The 25,015-nt window shown below is 56.8% G+C and overlaps 1 protein-coding gene across 7 annotated transcripts; it reads right to left on the bottom strand.

The window, feature by feature from the left end:
• Positions 1–1,884: 1,884 nt before the first annotated feature.
• RARG (retinoic acid receptor gamma) lies at positions 1,885–22,458 on the bottom strand (the record flags this gene model as incomplete). Of its 7 annotated transcripts, XM_079774693.1 has the most annotated exons (10): positions 1,885–3,171; positions 3,941–4,099; positions 4,551–4,755; positions 5,404–5,580; positions 5,761–5,921; positions 6,566–6,707; positions 6,957–7,105; positions 17,777–18,110; positions 21,396–21,462; positions 22,200–22,458. In XM_079774693.1, 8 exons carry the CDS (start codon positions 17,958–17,960, stop codon positions 2,972–2,974), a joined length of 1,377 nt encoding a protein of 458 aa, XP_079630819.1. In that variant the 3' UTR covers positions 1,885–2,971. The 7 variants fall into 7 exon arrangements, with proteins under 7 accessions (XP_079630819.1, XP_079630820.1, XP_079630821.1 ...); XM_079774694.1 differs by lacking the exon at positions 21,396–21,462; XM_079774695.1 differs by lacking the exons at positions 17,777–18,110; positions 21,396–21,462; positions 22,200–22,458 and adding an exon at positions 11,294–11,576.
• Between the last annotated feature and the right edge of the window lie 2,557 nt (positions 22,459–25,015).

Raw genomic sequence — 25,015 nt, forward strand, 5'->3', positions numbered from 1 at the left:
CTGTATCCTAGTGGGTGCTTGACTATACCAGCTCTGGAGCCATAGTGCCCAACTTCAAATCCTGGGTCTGCATCCCTTACTAGTCTTGGGGCCTTAGGTAAGTTATTGACTCTTCCTGTAGCTATTTTCTCATCTGTCAAGTGGAACTCATAGGGTTGGTTGTTGAGAATTAAATGAGATTAATTCATATCGATTGTTTAGAAGAGAACCTGGCACATCCTAAGGGCTTGATGAGAGCATCAGTGAATGAGAAGTAATGAGGTGAAAAGTGGAGAGGCTTTGAGAAATTTCAGGTCCAGACAGCTGGGAAGCTGAGAGGCACAGGGCCAGGCTCAGAAAATGAGACTGGGCCAAGGAGCCAGACAGCAGTGGAGCCTGGGAAGGGGTGGAAGGGCCCCCAGGAGAAGCATACTGAGCAGGAATGGCAGCTGGAGCAAGAGCAAGAAAGAAGCCTATAGTCTGGCCAGTGTGGCCCTGTGGTTGAGCATCGACCTATGAACCAGGTTCAATTCCTGGTTGATTGTGGGTTGCTGGCTCGAACCCCTGTGGGGGGCATGTAGAAGGCAGCCATCAGTGATTCTCATTATTGATGTTTCTCTCTTCCTCTCTGAAATCAACTTTAAAAAAAAATTGTTTTTAAGAATGAAGCCTATAGAAAGACAGGGTTGTGGAAATACTCTCCCCAGCCCACACTTGACCAGAGGGAGCTTTGAGAAGGAACAGGTGCGAGGTCTGTGTTCACAGGTCTGTCTCCTGTATCAGGAGCACTCCTTTGGGACAAGACTAACTGAAGCCACAGCACCTAGCAAAGTGCCCATCTCCTAGCAGGTGCTCAGTAAATGGCAGATGGATTGTAGGAGTGTAGCTGCTGGGAGAAGCAACTGGGGAGAAGGGGCTCCTCCTTTGGGTGGGTTTCAACACGCCTCAGACTATGGGACCTTTTACCCTTCCCCCACAACCAGAGGTTACCATGGCAACAACCTCTCCTACCCCCATAGGCCCTGTGGTTTCCTCTAGAGCTGCTTTCACTTTCTTCTTCTGCTTTTCCCCAGCATGCTCTCTTCCCCTGTTCCCATGTCCTCAACCTCTCTCCATATGCACAGGTCATTGGTGAAGAAAGCCAGGAACAAGGTAGACAAGGCACTACTGTCCCAGGGAAGAAGGTGGACCATGGGGTGCAGAGAGGTGATGCTGAGGGAGCCCGGGGTGCAGTGGTAGAGGCCGAAGGCAGTGGGGCAGATAGGGGCAAGGAGAGAGATTATGACAGAAGATAGCAGTGAGGTCATGGAAGCTGAGTGGGGGCCATGGGGTGAAGAATGGGGTCAGAAGGGATAGAGAGAGTGACTCTTGAGAGTGGTCACAAAGGGTGGGAGAGCTCATGGAGTGAGGGGTTGGTATAAACAAACACTTAACTTAGATATAGGCTGTGGGTCTTTTCTTCTGGGGCCAGAGACCCTCATGAGAACCAAATGAAACGTCAATGAACCCCCTCCCCAGAGAAGAGCAGAGATACACATATACACTGAGTGGCCAGATTATTATGCATTCAGAGATCATCATAATCTGGCCACTCAGTGTTTATAACCGTGGGTGGGGCCAGCTTAAAGACCTTTGAGGCCCATTCCTGCCTTCCCAGAGGTCCATACGGTCTGATCTAAGAATCCCCCCGGGGGGTTGTGGGAGGCCCAGAAACTCAGGGTGGGCCCTGAAGGCTGCCTTTCTTCCCCTCCCCTCCCTTCCAGGCACATTACCTTCTATTTCCGTGGTTCCCCTGAGAAAGCCGCAAAATCCACTAGATTAGGAGCTCTCCCTCTTCACCCAATCCCCCTTCAGGTCAGCTGGTCCTTTCCCCCACCGACACCTCCTCAAGGGAGCCACATCTCATGAGTTTCTATCACTTTATTTTGCAAAAATAGAAAACTCAGCAATATGCGATACAGCGGGGTGGAGGGGAGATGTAAACAGAGGGGAAGGGACAGCACCCTGACCCCCCAGGAAAAAGGGGAGCCAGTGGGAATCTTATTTGGCAGCTAAATACAAACTGGGGATTGGAGGAAGAAGGGAAGAGTCACAGGGGCCCTGGGCTCCCCCTCCCAAGACCCCTAGAGGAAGGGGTCAATTCCAGGGTGTAAACAAAAGCTAATAAATAAATAGAGGCTTCCTCTGGGTCAGGGCAGGATCAGCTAAGCAGCACCCACCCCCCCTCTCCCTGGGGCAAGCTGCTCTGGGGGTCAGGGAGGAAGGCACTAGGGGCAGAGGGGTCCCCTGGCCCCTCTGTAGTGTAGGAGGGTCCCTGCCCCATGGCTGAGATGGAGGGCAGGGAGAGCCCAAGGCACATGACAGGACTGGGGCGGGGCTTATAACAGAGGGCACAAAGGTAAACTCTGGGCCCAAGCAAAGAGGTGCAGAATGGGCCTGCATCTGTAGCTTTCACCCTCTGGACCCCCACAGAAATGCAGGGCCTGGCACGAGGATGGGGCATAGAGGGTAGCATGCACCCAGTGGGTGCATTTACGCAGCATTAGGCACCAAGGGCAAGGGCAAGGGCAAGAGGGTGGGCTCAGCCCTCCCCCTACACCCCTCTTTTGGTCTCTAGTGTTCCTGTTTGCTCCCAGAGGCCTAAGCACCGGGCAGAGGAAGGGACTGTGGAATGGCAGGGTCTTCCTCCTGCCCTGGGGAGATTGGGACCCTGGTGTCCTAGGGCAGTGTTGAGATTTAGAGTCCAAACCCAGGCTCACCCCTCCGCCCTCTCTCCTGGAGGGAGCAGGGCAGGCTCCCAAGACTGGAAAGGGAGCCTGTTAGAGCAGGAAGGGAATGAACACAAAGGTACCCCCCTGGAAACTTTGGCAAAAACAAGGAGCTCATTGGAAGGCGTGGGGAGAGGGCGGAGCAGGTCCTCCCCCAGTCACTGGTGGTGTCTGGGAGATGGTCAGTCTGCTGCCTGGAGCCCCAACCCCCATGGCAGGGGAAGTCAGGGGCCCTGGTCAGGCTGAGGGCTCCGGCCCCCTTTGCCCTGGCCCCCTGGAACCTCATCCTTGCTAGAGGCCTTGGGGTGGGGACCGGTCTGCGAGGAGTCGTCCTCAAACATTTCAGGGTTCTCCAGCATCTCTCGAATCAGGGGAGGCATCGGGCCTGGAATCTCCATCTTCAGGGTAATGGCCCTTTCTGCTCCTGCAATGGAGGGGCAAAGAGTTTCAGGGGACAATGGCACATGCCCCTTGAGGCCACCTTTCTTAACTATCCTATGACTCCCCTCTGGGGGCACCCAGCACAGGCCTGCCCTCTCACCCTCTTACCCTCTCCCTAATTTAGGGCTCTGGGGGGCCACTCCTCTGCCTGGAGTCTCTACCTGTTTTCTCTGCCAGGCTGTTGCCCATTCATCCTATTCTTTTAGGCTGTCTTCTCAAAGATCACACCGTGCCCAACTTCCAGCCCCATTCCCCAGGAACCCCACCCTCCAACGTCCACAGCTCACCAGTTATCCCTACGCCTGTTTTTAATAACATATAATAAGGCTTATTATTTAGCAAACGCTTACTATCTGCCAGGCATCCTTCTAAACCAGCACTGTCCAACAGAACTTACAGCGATGATGGAACATCTGCTCCATCCAGTATAGTAAATGTAGCCATGGGGCTACTGCCACTGAGGAACGGAATTTTTCATTCAGCACAGCTCGAAGCCTGTTGTGTGTTAACTCATTTAGACCTCACAGTAACGTATGAGGCAGGTGTAAGTATAGTCCAGTTTACAAACAGGAGAACAAGGCACACAAAGTAAAGGAATTTGCCCCAAGTCTCCCCCGCCAGCATGTGGCAGACCTAGATTCCACTGTAGGCCCTGGTTCTCACCTACTCAGTTCTTGTCTCTATTTGTCCACCCGACTGACCTGGAAGACCAGCACCTCTGGGAAGAGAGGGGAGGCTCACTTATGACTAACCCTTGGTGCTGATGCCCCGGAGGTCAGTGATTTTCATGAGCATCCTTGGGAACATGTAGGGCTGGCTGGGCCGCCGCCGCCGGGCATAGAGCCTCAGGGCTTCCAGCAGTGGCTCCTGTAGCTTGTCCACTTTTTCAGGTTCCTCCAGGTCCATGCGGTCTATGAGGACAAGCACAGTGCAGAATGGAAGAGGTGGGGAGGATAAGCAACCAGTGGCTGATCCTCAATTGGCCTGCCTTATGGGCCTCCAGGCCTCACATTTTGTCCCATCAGCCCTTTGCCTATTATCCCTAAGCCCCATCCAGGCCATCTCGCCTGCTCCAGGCTCTGTACCTCCTCCCCTTTAGTGAGAGGCTTGCTCTGATAAATCACTCCTGCCCAGACCCCTCTCTCAGCACCAGTATCTGGGGTCTCTCCAGCTCCCCCTAGCTCTGCCCTTTTTGTCCTATGTCCAGGCTCAGGAAGCTGGCACTGGCTCTAAGAAGTCTGTGGATGAGGCCAAATACAACAATCCCAAGGGTACAGACCAAGGTTTCCAGCCTGGTGAGAGATCAGGTATGATGTGTGGTGGGAAAGGAACCCAAAAAAACACCAGGGGGCGCCCCCACACCTCCGCAGATGAGGCAGATGGCACTGAGCAGCCCGGTCTCTGTGTCATCCATCTCCAGTGGCAGGAGCTGCCCAGCAAAGGCAAAGACGAGGTCAGTGAGGGGTCCAAAGCCAGCGTTGTGCATCTGAGTCCGGTTCAGGGTCAGCCCGTCAGAGAAGGTCATGGTGTCCTGCTCTGGGGTGTACCTTGTGCAGATCCGAAGCATCTAGAGGTGGGCGAGGGGGGGGTTAATGCTATCTCTGGAGGGGGCACATGTGGGTGTAGGGCAAAGAGGGAATGAGGTGCACATGGAAAGTGAGGTGGTTAGGTCCAAAATGAGGGCAATCTGAAGCAGGCCTGTGGGGGAAGGCAGAGAGGTGTGTAGGATCTGAAGCTTGGGGAGGGGGGAGAAGTCAAAAGGAGGGAGGGCATCCAGAAGTCTAGGATCAGTCTTAGGGACAGGAGTTAAGATAAAAAGGGTGGTGTTGAGAGGAGATCTGGGGATCCCCGGGATCTCAGTAGAGTCAGCCCACGAACCGAAGGGTTAATGGTTCAATTCCCAGTCAAGGACATGTACCTGGATTGCAGGTTTGATCCTGTCCCAGTCAGGGCGTGTGAGGGAGGCAACCCAATCGATGTGTCTCTCACACATCCATGTTCATTCTCTCTCTCCCCCCTCCCACTCTCTCTAAAAATCAATGGAAAATATATCCTCGCATGAAGGATTAACAACAACAACAAAAAATAGAGATTTGGGGAATCCCAGATTGGATGCAGGAAGGAGAAATAACAAAAACCTTTGTGTGGACCAACTCCTCGGTCTCATGTGAGGGTCAGGCTGTGGTGGGAGACAGGCCATAGGGTTATAACTTACCAGGATGTCCAGGCAGGCGGCCTTGAGCAGAGTAATCTGGTCAGCAATGCTGAGCCCTGTAAAGCCGGGCAGCCGCTTGGCAAACTCCACAATCTTGATGATGCACTTGGTGGCCAGCTCACTGAACTTGTCCCACAGTCCCAGATCCAGCTGCACCCGGTGGTCTGCACTGGAGTTCTACAGGGAGGGCAGGTGAGAATACAAGCTAAGACCTGCCCTGCAAGCTGTTTTCTTTCTGCCAATACCTCAAGCTCTCCCCTCTGCATTCTGATGCCTTCCATCCTCAGCACCAGACCATGGCCTCCAACACACCCCTACCCATGCCCCAAAGCGAACAGTCCCCTGCCCACTTCTCACCGTGGTGTATTTTCCCAGCTGGCAGAGTGAAGGGAAGGTCTCCTGATGGGCTTTGCTGACCTTGGTGATGAGCTCTTCTAATTGGGGGCTCAGCTCATAGCTGTCAAGCGAGCCTTCTTCCTTCACCTCTTTCTTTTTCTTGTTCCGGTCATTCCGCACAGCTTGGGGGTAGAGGTGCAAAGAGAGGGTCAGGACCCTCAACCTCCCTCTGGATATCCCCTTACACCCCAATTTAATGTGCTCCATCCTTATCGTGAACATCTATTCACCCTGGGACCCTAGTCAGTGCCTCAGGTACCCTGGCTCCTGCATTAGCTCCCATTTCCAGGCTGGCTCTCCCCAGCCCCACCCAGGGCCTACAGCCCCTGCTCCCTCCCCAGGCCATTCAGCTCCATCCTGCCCTTCCTGTCACCCTGCAGGAGCTGAGGTGGGGGGGCAGGATATGCAGGCGGCAGGATATCCACTTATAGCCTTGGCAGCACAATGGCGCAGGGGGGGGGCACCCCAGATCCACCTCAGGCTCAGTCCTAGGAGCAGGGAAGGGGACTGGCAAACCCCCCTCACCCCTCCATGTAACAGGAGAATGTGAGATGATAGCCCCCATTTACTCAAGGGTTAATTAAGCTCTGAGAGGGGAGGATGGGCAGGGCTTCCTGGGTGAATGCTGCTAATCAAATAGAACTGGCTAGGAAGGAGGCAACACCCCAGGGCAAGCTGGATCTCCGGTGTCCGAGAAGTAGAAAGAGCGCAGCAAACACAGGCTGGGTTAGGAGTGCTCCTGCCCCGGCCAGGGCTCGGGGCCTACCTTCCTTGGACATGCCCACTTCAAAGCACTTCTGTAGCCGACAGTACTGGCAGCGATTCCGGGTCACCTTGTTGATGATACAGTTTTTGTCTCGGTGGCATGTGTACACCATGTTCTTCTGGATGCTGCGTCGGAAGAAGCCCTGGAGTTGGGGGTGGGGAATGTGAAGCAGGATGCTGGGAGCACCAGCCTCTCATAGACCTTGTAGGTTACCCCAGGCCTGACCCAATCTATTTACCACCTCGGTGCAAAGCAGCCCCCTCGCACCCGAGGGATGCCCACTCACACACAGTGTGTCACCCCTCTGCTCTGGTCCCTGGTCTCTGATCTCACCAGGTAATGTGTCCACCCAATGCGTCCCCGCCCCCCAACGCCCCCACCGCATACACACCTTGCAGCCTTCACAAGAGCTGACCCCATAGTGGTAGCCAGAGGACTTGTCATTGCACACGAAGCATGGCTTGTAGACCCGAGGAGGTGGAGGGGGCGAGGGTGAGCTGGGCACCATCTCCTCAGAGCTAGTGCTCTGCGTCTCCACCGCTGGGGGGGGGGGGGGGAGTAGTATATGAGGATTGGGAGAGAACCCCTCAGACCTCCAGGTATCCTCATCATGCACACATACCCATTCCACCTGCCCCTGCCCAGCAGAGACAACACCACCACCACCACAGTGATTTGAAGTCCCAACAACTGTGTACAGCCCCATAGTAAACACTTCCAGAAACCCCAAATAACCACTACTACTGCACCTCCCCCAATCCGGCCATCTCCCCCCACAATAATGCCAGCCAGAGACTTACATAACACTGTTCAATTCTCTAAATTCCAGGCCAAGGCCATTCTGGAAGTTAGCTTCTATGGGCCTCTGTTTCCCTAGCTATAAAGTGGGTAGGTGGAGGGGTTATGGCCCATGGCTCTGAACTCTTCAGTCACTCCCTGTCACATCAATTGCTGCTTCTCAGGGAATCTACCTCTCACCATCCTCCTTCTCACCAGGCAACAGATCTGGGGGTGAGAGGCAATTACAAGTCACCTACAGCAGCACCTGGCTAAAGGACCTGTTAGGATACTCGGTAGGTAGAATAGGACTTAATTTCCTTTCAAGTAGGACAAGGTAGATAATCCTCAAGCTTTTCCCACTCATACTGCCCACCAAATAATTGCCAATGTCTTTTTCACCAGAAACCACTGAGACAGTGGAGCAAATGGGACCCCGGTTTTAGGGAAGTAGGTTAGAGGCTCCGCAGTAACCTTATTTCACACCTGAAGGAGCTGAGGCCAGCAGAGGGAAGTGACCAGCCCAGCGCCACGCTGCCAGCGGACAGTGCAGCCAAGGCTCTCGGGTCTTCTGACAAGCTCTGAGTGGCCTGGCTGAGAGTCAGAGGCTGGAAGGAGAGACTGAGGTATTTGCTTAGATTCTCAGGTCTAGAAGCTGCTGGGAATGTAGCAAACTAGAGAAGTCAGGTGACACTGGGTAAACAGGGCTGATGGGGGAGGGGAGCTATATCTGGATCCTCTCTGAGCCTATGTTTTCACTCCTAAACTTCCCCACGAATGCCCAATCGCAGCGCAAAAGGGGTCTCAGCCCACACCACACAGAGTGTGTGGGGAGCACACCCTCTGTTCAGCAGGCTGCTAAGTAAACCTTTATTTTGGGTGTGTGGTTGGTATTCAGAGACTGGAAAAATCTGTAAGTTATTCAACCTGTAGGACTTGTTGCCCAAAGCGGGAGGGCTCAAACGATGCCAGAAAATCCTAAGACCCTCCCTAAGGAGTATCCCATGCACCCACCTCATGAACATCTTCCTTCTTCTAACCCGATGCAGCCCACCTGGTCAGATGTCCGCCCCATGCCCCAGAAGGGCAAAAGGAATGCCCAGGATGCTGGTCTGGGTAGCTCCACCCACCCCACAGGAGGGAAGCCCTTCCGCCCCCCAACACACAGACACTCAATTAACATAAGAATCCTGCTGGAGGGAGAGTCCCCAAAGAAAAAGGAGAGAGAGGAGGGGAGGAAAAAAGGATGATTGGAGTCTATTCAGATTGGGGGCGGGAGACTCCAGGAGAGGTTGGGCTGAGAGATGTGGGATGGGCTGGAATGCCGGTCAGGACCCCTCTGTTGTCCTCTGTGGGTACCGGTGCTGCCACAGGCCACTGTGTGGAGCGGTGCTGACTGCTGACACCCTCCCAGCCCACAGAGCGCTGCCTCATTTCCTCTCTTGTGAAAGGGCCTGGGTGTGGTCAGACTGGCACGGGGCAGTGCCAGCCAATTATAAGACTGGGGGCTACAGGGAGACACCCAGGGGCAGCTTTTCCTGTCCATGTGGCACTGTCAACCCTTTTCGGCACCCCTCTGGCACAGAACACCCCCTAAAACCTAACATGGGTGAAGAGCACAGGAAAGTGAATTGGGTCAACTCTGCTCAGATCCCCTACCCAGCCGGGGCTGAGCCCCCACCATCGGGACGCAGCTCCTGGGCTAGGCTGGGGCCCCTGCTGGGGAGGAGGGGGGTGGGCTCTGGGTTTTTCTCCTTTTAAAGCCCAAATTGCTGAAATTGAGGAAATTCCTGGCCAGGCTGAGCGGAGCTTCAAACAAACTCTTTATAACCGGCTGTAAACGCTCCCAGCTGCGAGGCCCAGGGCTGAGAAGCCCGAACTCAGAATCTGCCACATACCTCCTTGGAGACGCACACACACACACACTCACACCTCAACAACACACGGGGCACTGAAGCAGGCATATTACCAATGGGCTCCTACACCACGACCGGACCCTGGCACAGAACACAGGCGGCATTAGGGCACACTGGCTCCAGCTACCCTGTGGAGGTGGACGTACAAGTCATAAAGCGGACACACGGCTCCCAGTGCTCCACTTCACATTTGCAAGGGAGAAGCCCTGCTACCAGACAAACACCCAGGCCTGCCAACGCAGCACCAGGACCTGGGAGCTGCCAAACATGCACAAACAAGCCGCCCGGCCCTCCCCTCAAAGGACCTCTTTCCTCCCCTGGTTTAGACATCCAGGTCTCAATGACTTTCTCTCTGAAAGTGTACGGAGCAGGCATGAAGCCCACCAAGATCCTAGAGGCCAAAATTATTGGTCCAAATTGAAATGCAAAAACATACTGCCAGCCAAATGTAAGGGGCCTCCGTGGGCCTGAAAAAAAAAACCGGGGTTCCTGCCCAGCCTCCACAAAAACCCTTCCTAGGAGATTTTCTCAACCTCAACACCCCTCCCAACATATCCCAAATCTGCCTCCTATAGGGCAAGAAGAAGATAAGAATTCACAAGGATTTGGTGCAAAGCAATAGTTTCATGCTTTCTCCGCGCCCTTTAAATGCCACACTTTTCATTCTTGCCCCTCCCCACCCCGAAGTACAGTCTCCTGTTTGCCACCTCCCTCTTCCAGTCTCCCGGTTGTTAAATCTGAGCAGCTCTGCCCTGAAACCAAAAGACAAAAAAAAAAAAAAAAAAAAAAAAAAGCCGAACTCGTAAACAGCGCTGCGGAGTGCCAAGGAGCGAGGCGTGTTGGCGGGGGCTCGGTGACCCCGCAGGCGCACTCCCCCAGCGCCCGCCGACCGCCCCTTCCCAGCGTGCCCCAAAGCCTCGTCCCCCAGCGTCCGCACCCGGCTACGAGCGCGGTCCCAGCCCCTGGTAAATTTGGGGGGGAGGGGGTTCCAGGCTCCCCTCCCGGCTCCTCCCCACACCCCACCCCCGCCAGGCACTTGGGCCCAGGCTTCAAAGCCGCCTCTCATCTGGACTTCATTTTTACTGCCTCTCAGTCCCCAGCTTTTTATTACCGCTCTGGAAGGGGGTTCCAGGGCCCCAGGCCTGGCATCTCCCATTTCACAGAGAAGGAAAATGGGTATTTGGGGACCCAATAGTCGTACTCCACCCCCCCCCCACCTCGGTCTTTGCCACCTCCCGTCCAGCCCCCACCCCCATACACAGACTTTGCTTTAAACTTTTCGCTTCCTACTGAAGTTGTGTGTGTTGGAGCCAAAGGAAAAAAACCATCTCTCTGCATACAACCCTATACACATTTCCAAACATGTCTTTTTAAAATGGGGGAGGGGAGCGCCAGAGCCCAGCCTGCCCTCGCCTGGTTGTGTGCACCACCCCTTCCACCCTGCACCGAGAACACACAGGATGCACACTCGAACACAGCACTTTCCAAAGCCGCCCTCGCAGCCACGCCATGGCACACGCCCTCCCGGTCTCACGCCACAAACATCCCCAGATAGGGCCATGCGGACCTGCCAACGCTGTCGGAGGGCGACGCTGCGTGGAGACTCTTTCACCCACACCGCCTAGGCAAGGAGCTGCACGCTTTGGAGATTCACACGCTCTGCAAATTATTTTTTTTACACTCCCAACTTCCCACACGGACTTTACAAACGCTACCCACGGTCCTGAGTGCCATATCCCTCCAGAGCCACGGACCTGCGGGCACCAACTACCTATCCCCAGGAACTCTGGAGTGACATCAACCACAGGTCCTAGCTAAACACCCACCATAAAAACCACGCACATTCAAATACTACAGCACACACCCAAAGGAGTCGCTGAGGCCCCCACGTTTAAAGGGCCAGTACCTCTCTTTCCTGCACACCCACCCGTCTCAGAGTCTCCGCTTGCACCCCAGTTCCACCTTTTACACATGGAAAGAGTAAGCCGCTCCCTCTCCTGCACCCCACCCCCAACCCCCGGGCTCGGGTACCTACATTGCAGACTGGCGGGTTGCGGCCAGGCAAAAGACTCGAGTCCGGCGAAACAGGAGCTGCCCGTGGCTCTGCGCAGCAAGCCGGCCCCGGGCCCGACAGCCCCGTACAGCCGTCGCGGACCCGGGGCAAATGTTTCCAGGCAGTCGTACATCGCGACCCGGCTTGGAGGGAAGCTGGGTGATAGGAACACCAAGGACTCGCAGCCGATTCCCCCTCCTCCCCCAGCGGCGCCCAGCTCCTGGAGGGGGGGAGGGGGAGGGCTAGCATAGGGCGCCGGGCTGCATGGGGGGTATGGGGTGGGCGGGGAGGAGGGGGATCCCCAGCTGGGGAAAGGGACTGGGCGGGGCGCAAAGCCGAGGCTGCCGCTAGAGCAGCGGTCCGGCTCACTCTGAGCGTCCGGGCGGCTAGCACTGGGGAGACCTTTTGTAAAAGCGAAGCCTGGAGGGGTGGGAGGTGGGGCTTGGAGAGCGAAGGGGGCCGGGCACTAAGATGAGCAGAACTGAGAGTGGAGCGCACACACATATAACAAACACACTCGCACCGCGGCGCCCTTGCTTGCTTAGACATACAGCTGTGCATGCATTTATCTTGGCAGGCACCACGATTTGCAAATATGCAATAGTGCACATTCATATCTGCCGGCACATAAGATCATAGTTGCACACACGTCTGTGCAAGCACACCTGGCTTGCAAGCATTCTCTACACAGGCAGGCTTTGCACGCCTTTGCATTTAGGCGCGTGCCCTGGTCGTGGGTGGGGGAAGGAGTGGAGGAACCAAGCGTACGCAGTTCCTTTCGAGTTTCCCCCCTCCCCCAACACTCCCTTTTTCACACAAGTCAATACAGGCAGGAGTGTCAAGAATGACTGGGAAATCGGGAACAGGGAGGTTCCCGGCGCCCGGCAATTCTCCGGAGCCCGGGGACCTGCACTACCTCCACCCCCTGGTTCCCAGGCCTGGCTCCTCCCTCTCCTGCGCGCGCGCGCGCGCGCGCGCTGCACGGCCCAACAGTACATTCCTGCGGCTCAGCGTGCGCGGCCGCCTCCTTCCTTCCCATCCTCCCCGCCCCCGGTCGAAGGGCCGGAGCGCGCTCCCGCCGTGAACTCTCCGGGAACCCCCCTCGGGGCGGGTGGCCGGGCGCGCTCACCTCCTCCTGACCCGGCCCCGCCCCACCCCGCCCAGGCAGTCGCCTGCGCCGCAGCGGAATCCCCCGCCCCCTCCAACGCAGCCTGGAGTCTACCCCTCCTAGCCTGGGCTGTCCTTCCTCCAAGTCCCCGAAACCCCATCCCGCGACGGGACACTCCTTAAGCGCCTCCACTGCCTCTCTCAATGCCTCGTCCTCGACCCTAACTTCACTTTGGGAGCACAAAACTACCCCAAACTGTTCCTACAGCGCCAGCTGCGCCTCAGACGAAAGTGCCCTCCAGAGTACCAACCCCCCTCCCTCGGAGTTTCTCGTGAGCCAACTGCCCCAAAATGCCAAGTGCCACTCTTGGCAGTAACTACGAGTCTGGTCGTTAACCGTTCTCATAGCCATTAACTATCCCCGCCATTGGCAATAACCGCCCCCTCTCCCCTCGGTGCCACACTTAATGCTCCTCGGCTCTCCGAGGGCCGCCTCCCCGTTCCCTCGGTTGCCCCTGCCGGGCCCTGAGCGCCCTCGCCCGGCAGAGCAGAGGGTGAGGAGGCGGGGACTTGGCCACGTCAAGAGTTTGCCCTCTCCCGGACCGGCCGAATGGGAACCCTGGCCCCGGGACAGCGCCAGCCGCGGCGACTCCCGGAAACCGCCCCCTCCTTCGCGCCCCGCCCGCCGCCCGCCCGGCCAGCCGGCGGGCCGGCCCAGCCGGCTCTGTCAGCGCCGCTCACACGGGGAGCGCCGGGGAAGCGGGAGCGGCGCCTGACCCGACCCATTCCCCGCCTGGCGGCTGTGGTTGGGCCAGGGCGGGGCGCCCTTTTCTAAGAATCTGTTGTACTGGGTGGGGGGCGCACTGGGGTGCTGCAGGCGTGGGGCGCCAGTTGGTAAGAATAAAGAGCAGGAAGGGGTACCCGAGAGGCGAGGGAAGACCGACGCGGAGGAGGGGCCGAGAGGCTGCGGGACTGAAGGGGTAGGGGGCAGGGCCGGGAAGGAGGGCCTGGATTGCGGATGGGGGGCGCTAGGTGGCAGGGCTGACGGGGGGCTTGAAGCAGGGATGAAGAGGCTTGCAGGGCTCTTTCCAACCCAACGTGAGCTCCCTATACTTGCCCCCAACCCCAAATACCCACCCCATTTCTAATCCAGCCATCCCCGCACCGAAAACTAAAAAAGGAAGTGATCGATTTCTGAACCAGAATCTGGCCAGTGGCAAAAACAAAAACAATTAAGTGCAAAATGAAGAATACCTCAAAAACAAGGGAAAAGAGCCCTGATTAGTCCAACTCCAGGCTGTCAGTCCCCACCCAACCACCCACCCACCCTTCCCCCTCCAAAATCTGAAAGGTCCCAATTAAGTCAGGCCTGCCTGGTTGGTAATTAGAACCAGAAGTGGCCAGGCCACAGGGAGGAGGGTGAGAGTGGGGCACCGGAGGAGTGGGGGGAGGGCTCCAGGAAGTCATGAGTCCTGAATAGCCCCTCTTGCTCTTCACCAGATGCACCCCACTCCTCATCACCCCATCCGTGTGTACTTCCCAGGCATTGCAGGGAGAGGGGGTCTTTTAAGGGACCAAGGCATTAGGGTGTCAGACCCACCCTTCCCATCAACCCCAACCCCCCATTCTAGATAGTCTTAGTATGGCCTTGAAGAGAAGGTAAGAGCATGGGGGAATCTAGTGCCCCCTCTTTTCCCCAAAATCTCCCCAGCCCTTATTGCAGCAATTAGACCCATTAGCCTTCTAGCATTTCATGGGAAACAGATGTTCTCCACCAGCCTGGTGGGAGTATAAGGGGGGCTGCTGCCTGACTCACCCCCTCCCCTATGATCCCCACCACCACAGTGGCGCACTCCTCCCAGCTAGAGCCCCACAAAGGCAAGGCCCCAGAGGCAAGGAGAAGGGCACCCCTCCCCCACTAACCAGGCCATTAGCCCTCAGAGTCTTGCATGGTCACCCCTCAGAGCCTCTACCACTCTGGCAAGTATGAGTTTAGCCAACGAGGGAGTGTGGAGGGAGGGACAGCTAATTCCTTATGCACCCCTCCTTTCCCCCCTCCTGCCACCTTCTGGATGGGGCTTGAAGATAACTGGTTCTAAATTCCTCGTGCTAAATTCGCCTTTTCTTCCAAAACCTTTCCTCAAAAAGAACTGAAGAGGTGGCATCTCAAAGCAAAGAAGTCCCAGCCCCAAGGGTAAGTCCTAATTTAGGAGTCCCAACTAAAAGGCAATGGAGGTGTGAATGAGGGACGCAGCCCGAAGCAGGGATGTGAGGAACGCTGGCAGGATGGGGGCTGGGACTGGGTAGGGGGCCAGGAGAGGGGGGTGCAGCCTAGGCCCCAGCAGCGGCTTGCCCAGCTCCCCCCGCCAGAGAGGTTTCCTGTTGCAATCAAAGCCCCGTTTGTGTCGGCCTGGAGCTGGAGCTGGAGCCCGAGCCCGAGCAGGAGAGACTGGGAGGGGAGGGGAAGGAGGCAGTCGGCTGGGGTTTTTTTCCTGGAGGAGGCCTCCCTGCCTCCTGCTTGCCACCCTTACCCGCCTGCTTATTCTCCTTGCCACTCCCAGTGTCTGGGTTCTCTCTCTGTCTGTGCCTTCTGGCCTGTGTAGTTCTCTCTCATCTTGCTTAGGTCTATGCGTCTCTTTTTCAGTTTATTTGAAGTAGAACTCTATTACTTCCTGTGCCAACCTGCCCTCAGTTTCTCCATGTAACTTACGGTGGTGCAGTAAGCTCCTTGCCCCAGGGACACTGTCACCAAATTCAAAGGGCAAACAGGGCTAGGTCTTCAGAAGCACAGGTATCACCCCAAGAGGAGGAAGAAGGCACAGCTTCCCTTCCCTCCTATCACACTCTGTTCCCTGCAGTCTTGATAAAGCAAACATACAGCACACCAGTGGGGACACAGACGCCAGGGCTTCATGCACATTTGTGAGCAAGCACACCCACCTCTGCTTCCCCATGCACACAGGCCTGTGCTTGCCTTGGCAGCACATGCTCCCCTCCCCTCGCTCCTCCTGCACCACAGGGTTCTAAGGTGCTGCCCCACCCACTCAGGCCCCTGGAGAGCCCCAAGAGGTGGGACAAGACTTCCCCTATCAACAAGATGCCTGTTCGGTGTTAGGGACTCAGCATAGGATCTAGGAGCCCCAGGGAGAAGTTCCAGACTCCTTCATGGATGACCCTTCCTCCCATAGACTAACAGGCAGAGAGTGAGGAGAAAGACACCAGCTCAAATGAGTGCGACTTTGGCATCAGACTTTGGCCTCTAATCCCTCTCCATTAGATGGCCCCAGCCAAAAAGGGATGGACGGACGGACGAACGAAGGGTCAGAGAAATGACAGACCACACTCTTTCACACTTCGGCTGATCTCCCACTGTGGGAGATCTCCCAGATCCCAGAATCCCCTCCCCTCTGCCACCCTCTCATTTACTCTCCGTGCTGCCTGCTCCACTCCCATGCAAGCTGTCTGAACCCAAACTTTCACCTCCTCCCCACCCCACCACTGTCTCTCTGCCCAGGCCTGTCCCCTGCTGCCAGCCACACCCTCCCCAGCTACCTGCCCTGGTTCTGGCTCCTCCCTTGGATTTCTCCTTTCAGTCCCCCTCCTTAGGGCAGCCTTTGGGGAGAGAGCCCAGTGTGACTCTTTCCCCTACCTTGGCCTCACTTTGAACCTTGACCTTGATCTCAATGTATCCAGGTCACAGGGGCACAAGGAGAACTTCACTGGGGACTGGCTATGGCTCTCAGCACTCTCCCCACTACCAACCTATTTCTCCTCTCCCTCCTTATTCCTGCTTCTTTAGTTGCCTCTCCCAGAACCTGGGAAAATCAAATCCCAAGGGACTGAGCTATATGGTTCTCTATAAGAAGTACATTCATGTGGGAAGGGTGGTTCCTTCCCACCTCCCCAGGCCCTGGGACAGATTCATGGGCTGTAAATGAGGTAGAGGAAGCCCAGCTGAGGTTTTCAAAAAGGGGAGCTTTGTGCTCTCTTATTCACCTGCACACCACCCAAATAACCCCTGTTGGACTGCAGACTTACCACCAGCGGGCCTCACCAAACACCAGACACACCGTCAGCAGCCCTATTAAATCCCGCCTCACTCCTCACACTGACTCTTTGTTGCACACATTGGAATTCTGTATCTAAGCAGAGTCTGAGGGACATGCTGTGCACACACAACTACATATGGTCTTCACACACACACACACACACACACACACACACACACACACCTTCTCCAGATGAGCACACTCTTTCCAGTAGAGCTGCCAGCCCTGTCTAGTCACCCCTTTACACATACACACAACCCTCCAACTGCCCCTCCTGAAGGCACAGCCCCTTCTCTCCCGTCTCTCTCTCTCTTCCCAAGCTTGCGGAGCTATCAAGGATGTCTTTATCTTTTTGTCTTTTCCTCTTGTCTCTATTCCTGTCTCTCTGGAACTGCTCCTCTCCCTGTCTCTCCTTCCATCACCTCCCCTTCTTTCCAGGTGAGGCCTTCTCTACAGCAGCACACACGCTGACCCTTTCACCCACCAAGTTCAGCATCCCACCTGTGCAGCTTATGGGCACCCACTCCTATCATGACCTGGTCAGGAAGAACAGCTAGCAAGCGGGAGGAGAGGGGATCCAGAGGGAAAAGGAGAGGCCGAAGGCTTTCCAGCTGTCAGCACTCAAAGGCTTACCCCAAAGAGGGCAAGCCTGAGGGACAAGCAGGGATCTGCACAGCCTGTGGGCACTAAGCCAGACCTAGAGCGGGGAGGAGTCCAGAACCCACGTGCTTCTGGAACGCACCCCCCACCGCCCTGGATCACTTCTGGGGAAGAATCACCTGGTTCGTGACTATTTCTACCCTTTCCAGAACCAACAGGAGGGTACCCTGACCCCACACCTCTTCGGGCACCAGAGTCCATTCCTCTTTTTGCAGCCTTCCCTGATTCAGAACAATTTCATCTCTTGATCACAGGGTCAGCTGACTACCGTCCCAGACTCCCTCTACTTCCCAGCCTGGCTCCCCACACCCCCCATTCCATGCTGGGTGTAGCTTCAAACTTCAGCAGAAACCCCCTTGGCTGTTGTTCCCCCCTGCTAGTTGATTCTCTCAGGAGGTAATGTTAGACCCCCCCAAATTTAGGCATGCTACTTTCCCATACTGTTTGGGCAGAAGGACTCTCATTTGCAAACACTTCCATTTGTTCCATATCCAGACCCCCTCAGAGCCGCCCCTGTCAGCTATTCCATTAGATCAAACCCCTATCCCTGCCGGCCTTCCTAATTAGGATGCCAATTTTCTGTATCACCCACCCTCCAAATGTCCTTCTGTTTCCACTTTCCCTCATCCCCAGTATCCATGAGACTCACACAGAGAGGCCATCTCCTTGGGGAGGTCAGGCTGGCCCAGGCCCCGGAAGCTAGGGCTCAGCATCTCAAAAGGTGGAGACCCCCTGAGTGCCCCTGGGAAGGCAAAGGGGAAACCAGCCCCAGGGTAGCCAGATCCAGGCCCCAGGGCGCCAGCGGCAAAGAGTCGTTCCTTGTTGGTGGCCATGGCAGCTGCAATGTGGGAGGCTGAATCCCCTGGGGTCTGCAATGGGCGGGGGAGGTCTTCAGCCACAGCCCCCGCCCATGCCCACTGCCTAAATGGCCTGGGAGGCTCCGTGCCGCCCTTCCTGGCCTGCCCACTGGGTCTCCAAGAGTCCTAGGGAGAAAGAGAAGAAAAGGAGGGATGAGAGAATGATCACTCCGATGTTCCAAGCCCATGTCCCTCTCAGTTGAAGTCTCTTCCCTCTGTTCTGCTAGGTTTTGTACTGTCCTGTCTCAGGTCCCATGGAGGAGGCAGGGCAGATGCTTAGGCAGGCTCAGAGAAACTCTGCAGGGAAGGGTAAATTGAGTTTCCAAGGTGAATGAGAGAGTCTTAGGACTCCTGGCAGAGAAGACTCCTAGGCTGAGAAGTGACCATTAAGCACCACAACTGGGCTAGACACTTAATTGAACCCTCACATCAACCCTGTGAAGGAGGAATTATGATTCCCATTTCACAGATGAGAAAACTGAGGTTAAGTGACTGGCTTAAGTTCACATGGCTATAAGTGGTACAGCCAAGACTCACTCTCTACCATTCTGGAGAAAAAAAACAACTCTATTGTAACTTTGGGGCCCTATACCTCTCTGGAGCCAGACAACCTGGAATTGACCCCCACGGCTTGCTAGCTTGAGCTGTGGGACCTTGGATGCGTTACTTTACTCTCTCTATACCTCAGTTTCCTCATTTGTCGATTGGGAATAAAAATAGGGCCCATTTCATAAGGTTGTGAGGGTTAAACAATATAACATGTGTGAAGTGTTTAGCATAATATAGGGCATATACTAAATGCTATATGTGTCTCATGTTATTTCTCTTTGCAACTTCTTTTCCTTCGTACCTCTCTTTTAATCAGCATTTCCTTCTCTGTCTTCCTCAATACTCCCTCTTCCAGTTTCCCCACCCAATTCTTCCTCTGTCTCCAATTCTCCTTCACTCCCTAACTGTTCTTGCACCCTCTCCTTCAAATCCACAGATGTTGATAGAAGCCCCACTGTGGACCAGGGATGATGCCAGAGAGCTCCTTGCCTTGTTCTCAGCTTACTTTGCTTCCCCATCTCCTTTTCTCTCTCTTCTCTGAGCCCTCTGCGGCAAGAAAGCCCTCCCTGCATCCTCTCCTCCTCAAATGTAGCCTGCCTGCCCCTTCCCTGAGGTTTTAAACCTGAGACCACAGGAGGGGGAGAAGGGAGAGAGGAAATGGGAATCCGAAGGCCAGGCAGGTAGTTCCTCTCCTGATGCTCTGACAAGGGAAAGATTGGCTTTCCCAGGAGCCACCAAACTACCCACCTCTCTAGGGAGTTAGGTGCTGAGGAAGGAAAGCCTCCCCAGCCCCGGGACCTCCTCTACCAGCCAGAACCATAATGGACTGAGGTGGGAAAGGGTGGAGAAGGACCAAGAGAAAGTGAAACACATAGAAACCACAGGGCAGGCAGGCCCAGAGGGAGGTGATGAATGTTTCTGCATCTCTTTTCTTCTAAGGTCACTATCTCTCTTTTCTTTCTTACATTCTTTCTTTCTTTCTTTGTTTCCTATCTCTCATCTCCCTTAGCCTTCAAGCTCCTGCGGGCAAATTGTCATGAAGGTTACAGGAATTCAGACCCCAACACCACCACCCTTCACTCAGTCCCAAAGCATGAGCGGCTCCTGCCCCTCACTGGGCACCGCCCATATCCCCAGCAGTTTCAGTCTCTTCAGCCCAGTATCTTCCCAGGCTCTACAAGGCTGAGCTTTGAGCCCCCAGGGCCCCTCTCCTCTTCCTTCCCCTATTCCCAGAAATCCTCATCCCTGGTGAGGCCCAGGTAGAACCAGGAGTCCGGGGCCCCTGAGGCCCCTGGGCCATAGCTCAACAGGCTGGGCCACATTCCAGGTGGATTAACCTCTCTAATGCCAAGGGTGAGAAGCTACTAGAGCCCCCCCCCCCCACCCCCCATCTTCTTCTCTCAGACTGACTTTGGGGACATGGACACGCTCCGTGCTCCAGGCCTCCCGGTTTGCTTCTCCCTATAGATGGTAAACAGAGACCTGAGGGTGGGGCTGGAGGAGTGTGTGTGTGAGTGTGTGTGTGTGTGTGTGTGTGTGTGTGTGTGTGTGTATGAGTGAAGGGGCGGGGCATCCAGAGATGCCTCTGACTCCTGGTCCTTCCTGAGGAATGAAGCTATGAGGAGTGAAGAACAGCCCGGCTCTACCTGACCTTCCCTCCATTTTGCCTCATAGAAGGGACGTGAGGGTTGAGTGAAGACAAGAAGGGGACAGTGATTCATCCCATTGCTGAGTCTTGGTTGACCTGCGTGGCTGGGAAGGGCAGGGGAGGATCTTAAGTCCGAGGTGGAGTAAGGGACCAAGGAAGGGAAGAAGGTGGTACAATGAGTAAAAGGAAATCCTAAACTAGGGACCCAGACGCTTGGTTCTTTGGGGGACCTGTGGAAGGGGGAGAACGCTTCTCTCCTCCCCAGGTGCCACCTCAGACAGAGGTGGGGCTGACTAGGGGAAAGGGCCTATACAAAGCTGCTTCTCTTAGAGCTGAGGTGGAGTTGAGGGGAGGGCATGGATGAAGGGGGCTGCCGGATGGAGGGGGGGGAGCGTCTCCCTGCTGCCCTACCGGCTCCAGAGCCTGGAACAAAGCTGCTCTTGTCGGCTGCTCTCCACCCGCTGCCCCCCTCCCCTCTATATAAACACGACCACCTTTTTCCATGACCCCATCCCCAGCCTGGGCGGAGAACCCAGGCATCCTCTGCTCTAGCCTGGGCCCCCAGCCTGCTCCCCAGGAGGCAGCAGTGGGCTGGGTTCCCCTGGCTTTGTGCCACCCTTGGGGGAGTCCAGACCCTTGAGTCTCCACCTCTCATCCCCAGGTGCCCTCCCTCCACCCCACTGGCCCGAGGGAGGGGCAGTGCCCAGGAGGCAGGCAGGCAGGCAATGCCAGTGGAATGTGTGTGGGCACGGAGGGCATGGACAGGGTGGGGCAGAGGGGGGAACTGGAGGTGCCAGTTAGGTGGCTTTCTGAGCCAGGGGTGGGGGTGTGCCGGGTGGGGGTGTGTGCCCTGTGCTGCCTACCAAGCTGGAAGCTACTGTGTGTATGTGTGTGTGTGTGTGTGTGTGTGTGTGTGTGTGCGCGCGTGCCTGATTGGGGTACCCAAGCTCCAAGCACACCACCCTCTGCCCCCTCCCCTGTCCTCCCTCTTCTTGCCTTAAGGACTGGGACACTGACTGTGGTCCTCAGCCCCAAGTCAGCATCTGAGCAGTGACCGTGAAGGCTGGAGCCTCAGACTTGAGGACCGGGGTTGCAACTGCCTGGACACGGGCCCTGAAGGGGCACAGTCATCTCGGCTTCTCGCCCAATAGACCTCTCCTCAGGCTCCCCGGTTCCCCTGTTTCTCCACACACATACACCATGCACATTCTTACCCTCTGGCCACCTGCAGAAATTCCCTCTTACATTCTGGGTCAGGTGGCGGGGCCTGGGCTGTGACTGCTAAAGACAGAGGGGCCGCGTCAGCGGGGCTCCCGCTAGGACTCCCGTCCCGGCCCAGTCTTCCTGGGCTTCCTTTGTTCCGTTTGGGCCCCCCTCAAGAAGATACCCCAGAAGCCCCTCACCTTAGCTGGAGGGAGCCAAGACTCACACCTCTGGCTGGGGATCTGAGACAGGGAACCCTGAATTTTGATTCAAGGAAGCTTCACAGACCCCATCCACTTGCAGTCTCCAAACTCCTGGGCCCGGAGCGCCAGGACCATTCTGGTGGGGACCCACCCTTCCCTTGCCCTGCTGATGCCCGAGCTGTGCCATTCCACTGGGGAAGGAGCAGCTTGGACCAGCGTGGACCCAAAAGCCACCCCTCAGTCTCCCTAGGGAAGCCTTAGGGAGGGCAGGCAGTGGTCCTGAGCTCTGACTTCCCTCCGGCTCCAAGCACAAAAGTAGGCTAGAAGCCCGGCTGCAGACTTCCCCAAAGGCTCCCCCAGCTACTCACCGAGGTGAAGGGGCGATAACGCCCAGCCCAGCCCCAGCTTGTCTCACATCTTACCCATTCCCTTCCCACATCAGGGCTGACCCCCAGGTCGGGGCAGGACGCCCCCCTCAAGCCCTCCTGACAGCCTGACCTGCCCTGGAAGGGACGGAGCCCGCATCGCCTCTCGGCGCCCCCGCCCCCAGCCCACCTCACTGGAGGAGCCAGGCGTCCCGCGCGGGCGAGCCTGTTCCCCGGACGGACTCACCTGGAGGGGAAGGGAGGAGGAAGGGAGGCCGCGGAGCCCCGAGGTCCCGGCGTCGGGCGGTCGCGGGTTTGGAGCGTCGCAGCGTCAGAGGCTCACAGTAACGGGGGGCATTTGGGGTGGGGGGGCACCGGCTCTAGGCTGGGACTGTCCCGGGGCCTCTCGGAGCCCGCCCGCCCACGTGACCGCCCCAAAATATCCGACACATTTTCTCCCAAACCGCACACTGACTCTGCAGGCGGGGACACGGAAAATATTTTCTTTCTTTTTCTCCCTCCCCACCCCCCCACCTCCCTCCCAGCCTGGCTCCCTCCTCCCCCTCCCGCCCTCGCTCCTCCCTCCCCTGCCGCCTGCCCCTGCCCAACTCCCTCCTCGGTGCCCTGGGGCTGGGGGGCGGAGGGGGGGCGGGAGGGGGGCTGGGCGAGGCGGCCCGGACGCCTGGGTCTCTGCCCCTCCCATTTGCTGAACTCCCAGGGCCATCCCCAGGAGGCCGGGCCAGGCTGGCAGAAGAGATCAGCGTCCTGGGCCCATGATGCCACCCTTTCTCTCTGGCACTTTCCCCCCGCCTGCCATCTGGGGGGACTGGTTGGGTTCTCTGGCCAGGCTGTGATTCAGTCTCCGGTACTCCCCCAGGGTAGGCAGTGGGCGCTGTATCCCCGCGCGCCCAGGGGTGGAGTGATGGGGCAGGAGTATGCCCGAGCAGATGCCAGCGTCTGCCCTTTGCGCAGCCTTCTCCTGCAGGCCCAAGTACCCTCTCCTTCCCCTCCGACCCCAGCGGTCCTGTGGGTCCCGGAGCAAACAGATTTAATTAGTGGGAATGGGGGACAGTGCCGAGTCCGGGACTCAAAGACCTCCTCCCTCTCGTCCCGCTTTCAGTTAGCTCGGGGAGTTGGGGCTGCCAATCCCCACCTTTAGGCTTGGATCTGGAGTGGGAGAGGCTGGGGAGGAAGGCAGGAGGAACTGTGCTGGGAGTGGGAGGAGCCTGGGGCTGGGTGTGAGGGAGAAAGCCCAAGCAGAGGGCGTGTGTGTCTGCCTTAACCAGCGCCTGCCTGCCTGGTAGATGCGCCACGAACGTGGTTGAGTGTGTGTGTGTGTGTGTGTGTGTGTGTGTGTGTGTGTGCGCCTGCTCCCCCAGAGTCAGTGTCAGTGTCTGATGGAGACACTCTGACTTCATCGTGACCACCACAGACTCTAGAGTGAGAGGGAGCCCAGAGGACCCGTGTCCATTCTACTGAGGACAGACAGAGCAAGAGAAAAGAGGGGACCTGAAGCCCAATCTCTGTGCGTGAACCCCAAGCACTCCCACAAGGGTTAAGGGTGAGAGTGAGAAAGGGGAGCAGGAGAACAGTAGCAGGGGCTGGGCCAGTCGGGAGAGATGCACCCCAAGGACCTTTCCAACAACAACCCCGGAGTGGCCACCGCCGGGGACATGGGCTCTGGGTCACGTCACATTTTCCGTACCGGAATGACTCTGCTCTGTCCTCGCTGCCACCCTCGGGGCCAGCTTTCCTCCCTCCCGGAGAGGCCACTTTTGTAGCCCGGAGCAGATGAAAAGGAGAGGACAAGAAGGGGCGTACTGTGGTTATCTCTGGAGAACAGGATGCGTCGATGGGGGTGCAGACAAGGCCCTCCCTTTCACTCCAGAGGTGGGAAGGGCTGGGAATAGGTCCTCCAGGGTCCCGTCCCCAGGTGGCCTGGCTGCTGTTGACTGTGCTTGGTTACCCTGGGAGAAGCTCCTAGCAGTGTGGGAGGGGTGGGTGTCAGGGACCTAGGCATCCTGGCTGGGGTGGGATGGTGTCCCACCAGTGCAGCCCGGCCGGCCGGCCCGGCCCGCTGGGATCTTGCCAGGAGGCTGCAGGCTGCAGAATTAACCCCTCCAGCCCAGGGGGTGGCGGCTAGGGGAAAGAGGGCAGTCCCAGCTGTGGTTTGTGAATGTGGCCCTGATTCCCCCGCCCCCTCCCGGCACATCTGTACTTGGTTTACAGTGAATGAGTCTCCTGTCCTCGTGAACTGGGCAAGGGCACCACTCCCTCCTGGGCCCCCGGCTTGGCATCCTGACACAGAACCAGGCGCCACCCTGTGACGCTCTCCCTGCTGGGTCTCCCCTCTCTCAGCTCTTCCACTTCTGCTTCTAAGAGGGCCAACAGCCCTGAGGTTGTGCAGTGGGGATAGCAGATGGGGACGGGGAAGCTAGAACGGGACACTGAATACTTGGAGTAGCCTGGACAGAGAGAGTAGGTGTGGAATTCCATGTCCTTACTCTCCGCTTTGTCCTGGTTTGTCAGTCTGCCCCAGTCCCTGTCTCTGGTGAGTGTTTGTCCATCTTGGTAACTGTGACTCCACCCTTCTGACAGCCTCCTGGGTCCCCAGCCAAGGACCACAGCCAGGGGGGGCGATGCCCAAGAAGACCCGCCCTATGATGACCCCGCCCCCTCGGGATTGCCACAACTCCGCCCTGTTCCTCCCCAGGACCCAGAGACTGCCATCTGTTTGGTGGCTGTAGGGGTTTGGAAGTCAAACCAAAAACTCTAGACAGGATTGGGGAACAAGGAAGAAGGGCATTGTGATGGGCTCAGATTCTTCTATCTTGCAATGGGCCAGTCTTCTATCCAGGGATTCCCGGAGGAGGAGTGGGAAGAGGGCAGCCCACTCTGGAAACGGGGGGAGAGACCTCCCCTTATTTCTCTTTCTCTTGGGTCATCCCTGTTTCTAGGCTTTGTTCTGTTTGTGGTGGCTCTACTTGGTCACCCTGGCAATGTAAAGAAATGGTATCTTGGGGGCCCTAGAACCAGGTTTCCTTTGCCCCTCATCCCAAAAAC

Source organism: Cnephaeus nilssonii (assembly GCF_951640355.1).
Source record: "Cnephaeus nilssonii genome assembly, chromosome: 6".
Classification (NCBI taxonomy): Eukaryota; Metazoa; Chordata; class Mammalia; order Chiroptera; family Vespertilionidae; genus Cnephaeus; species Cnephaeus nilssonii.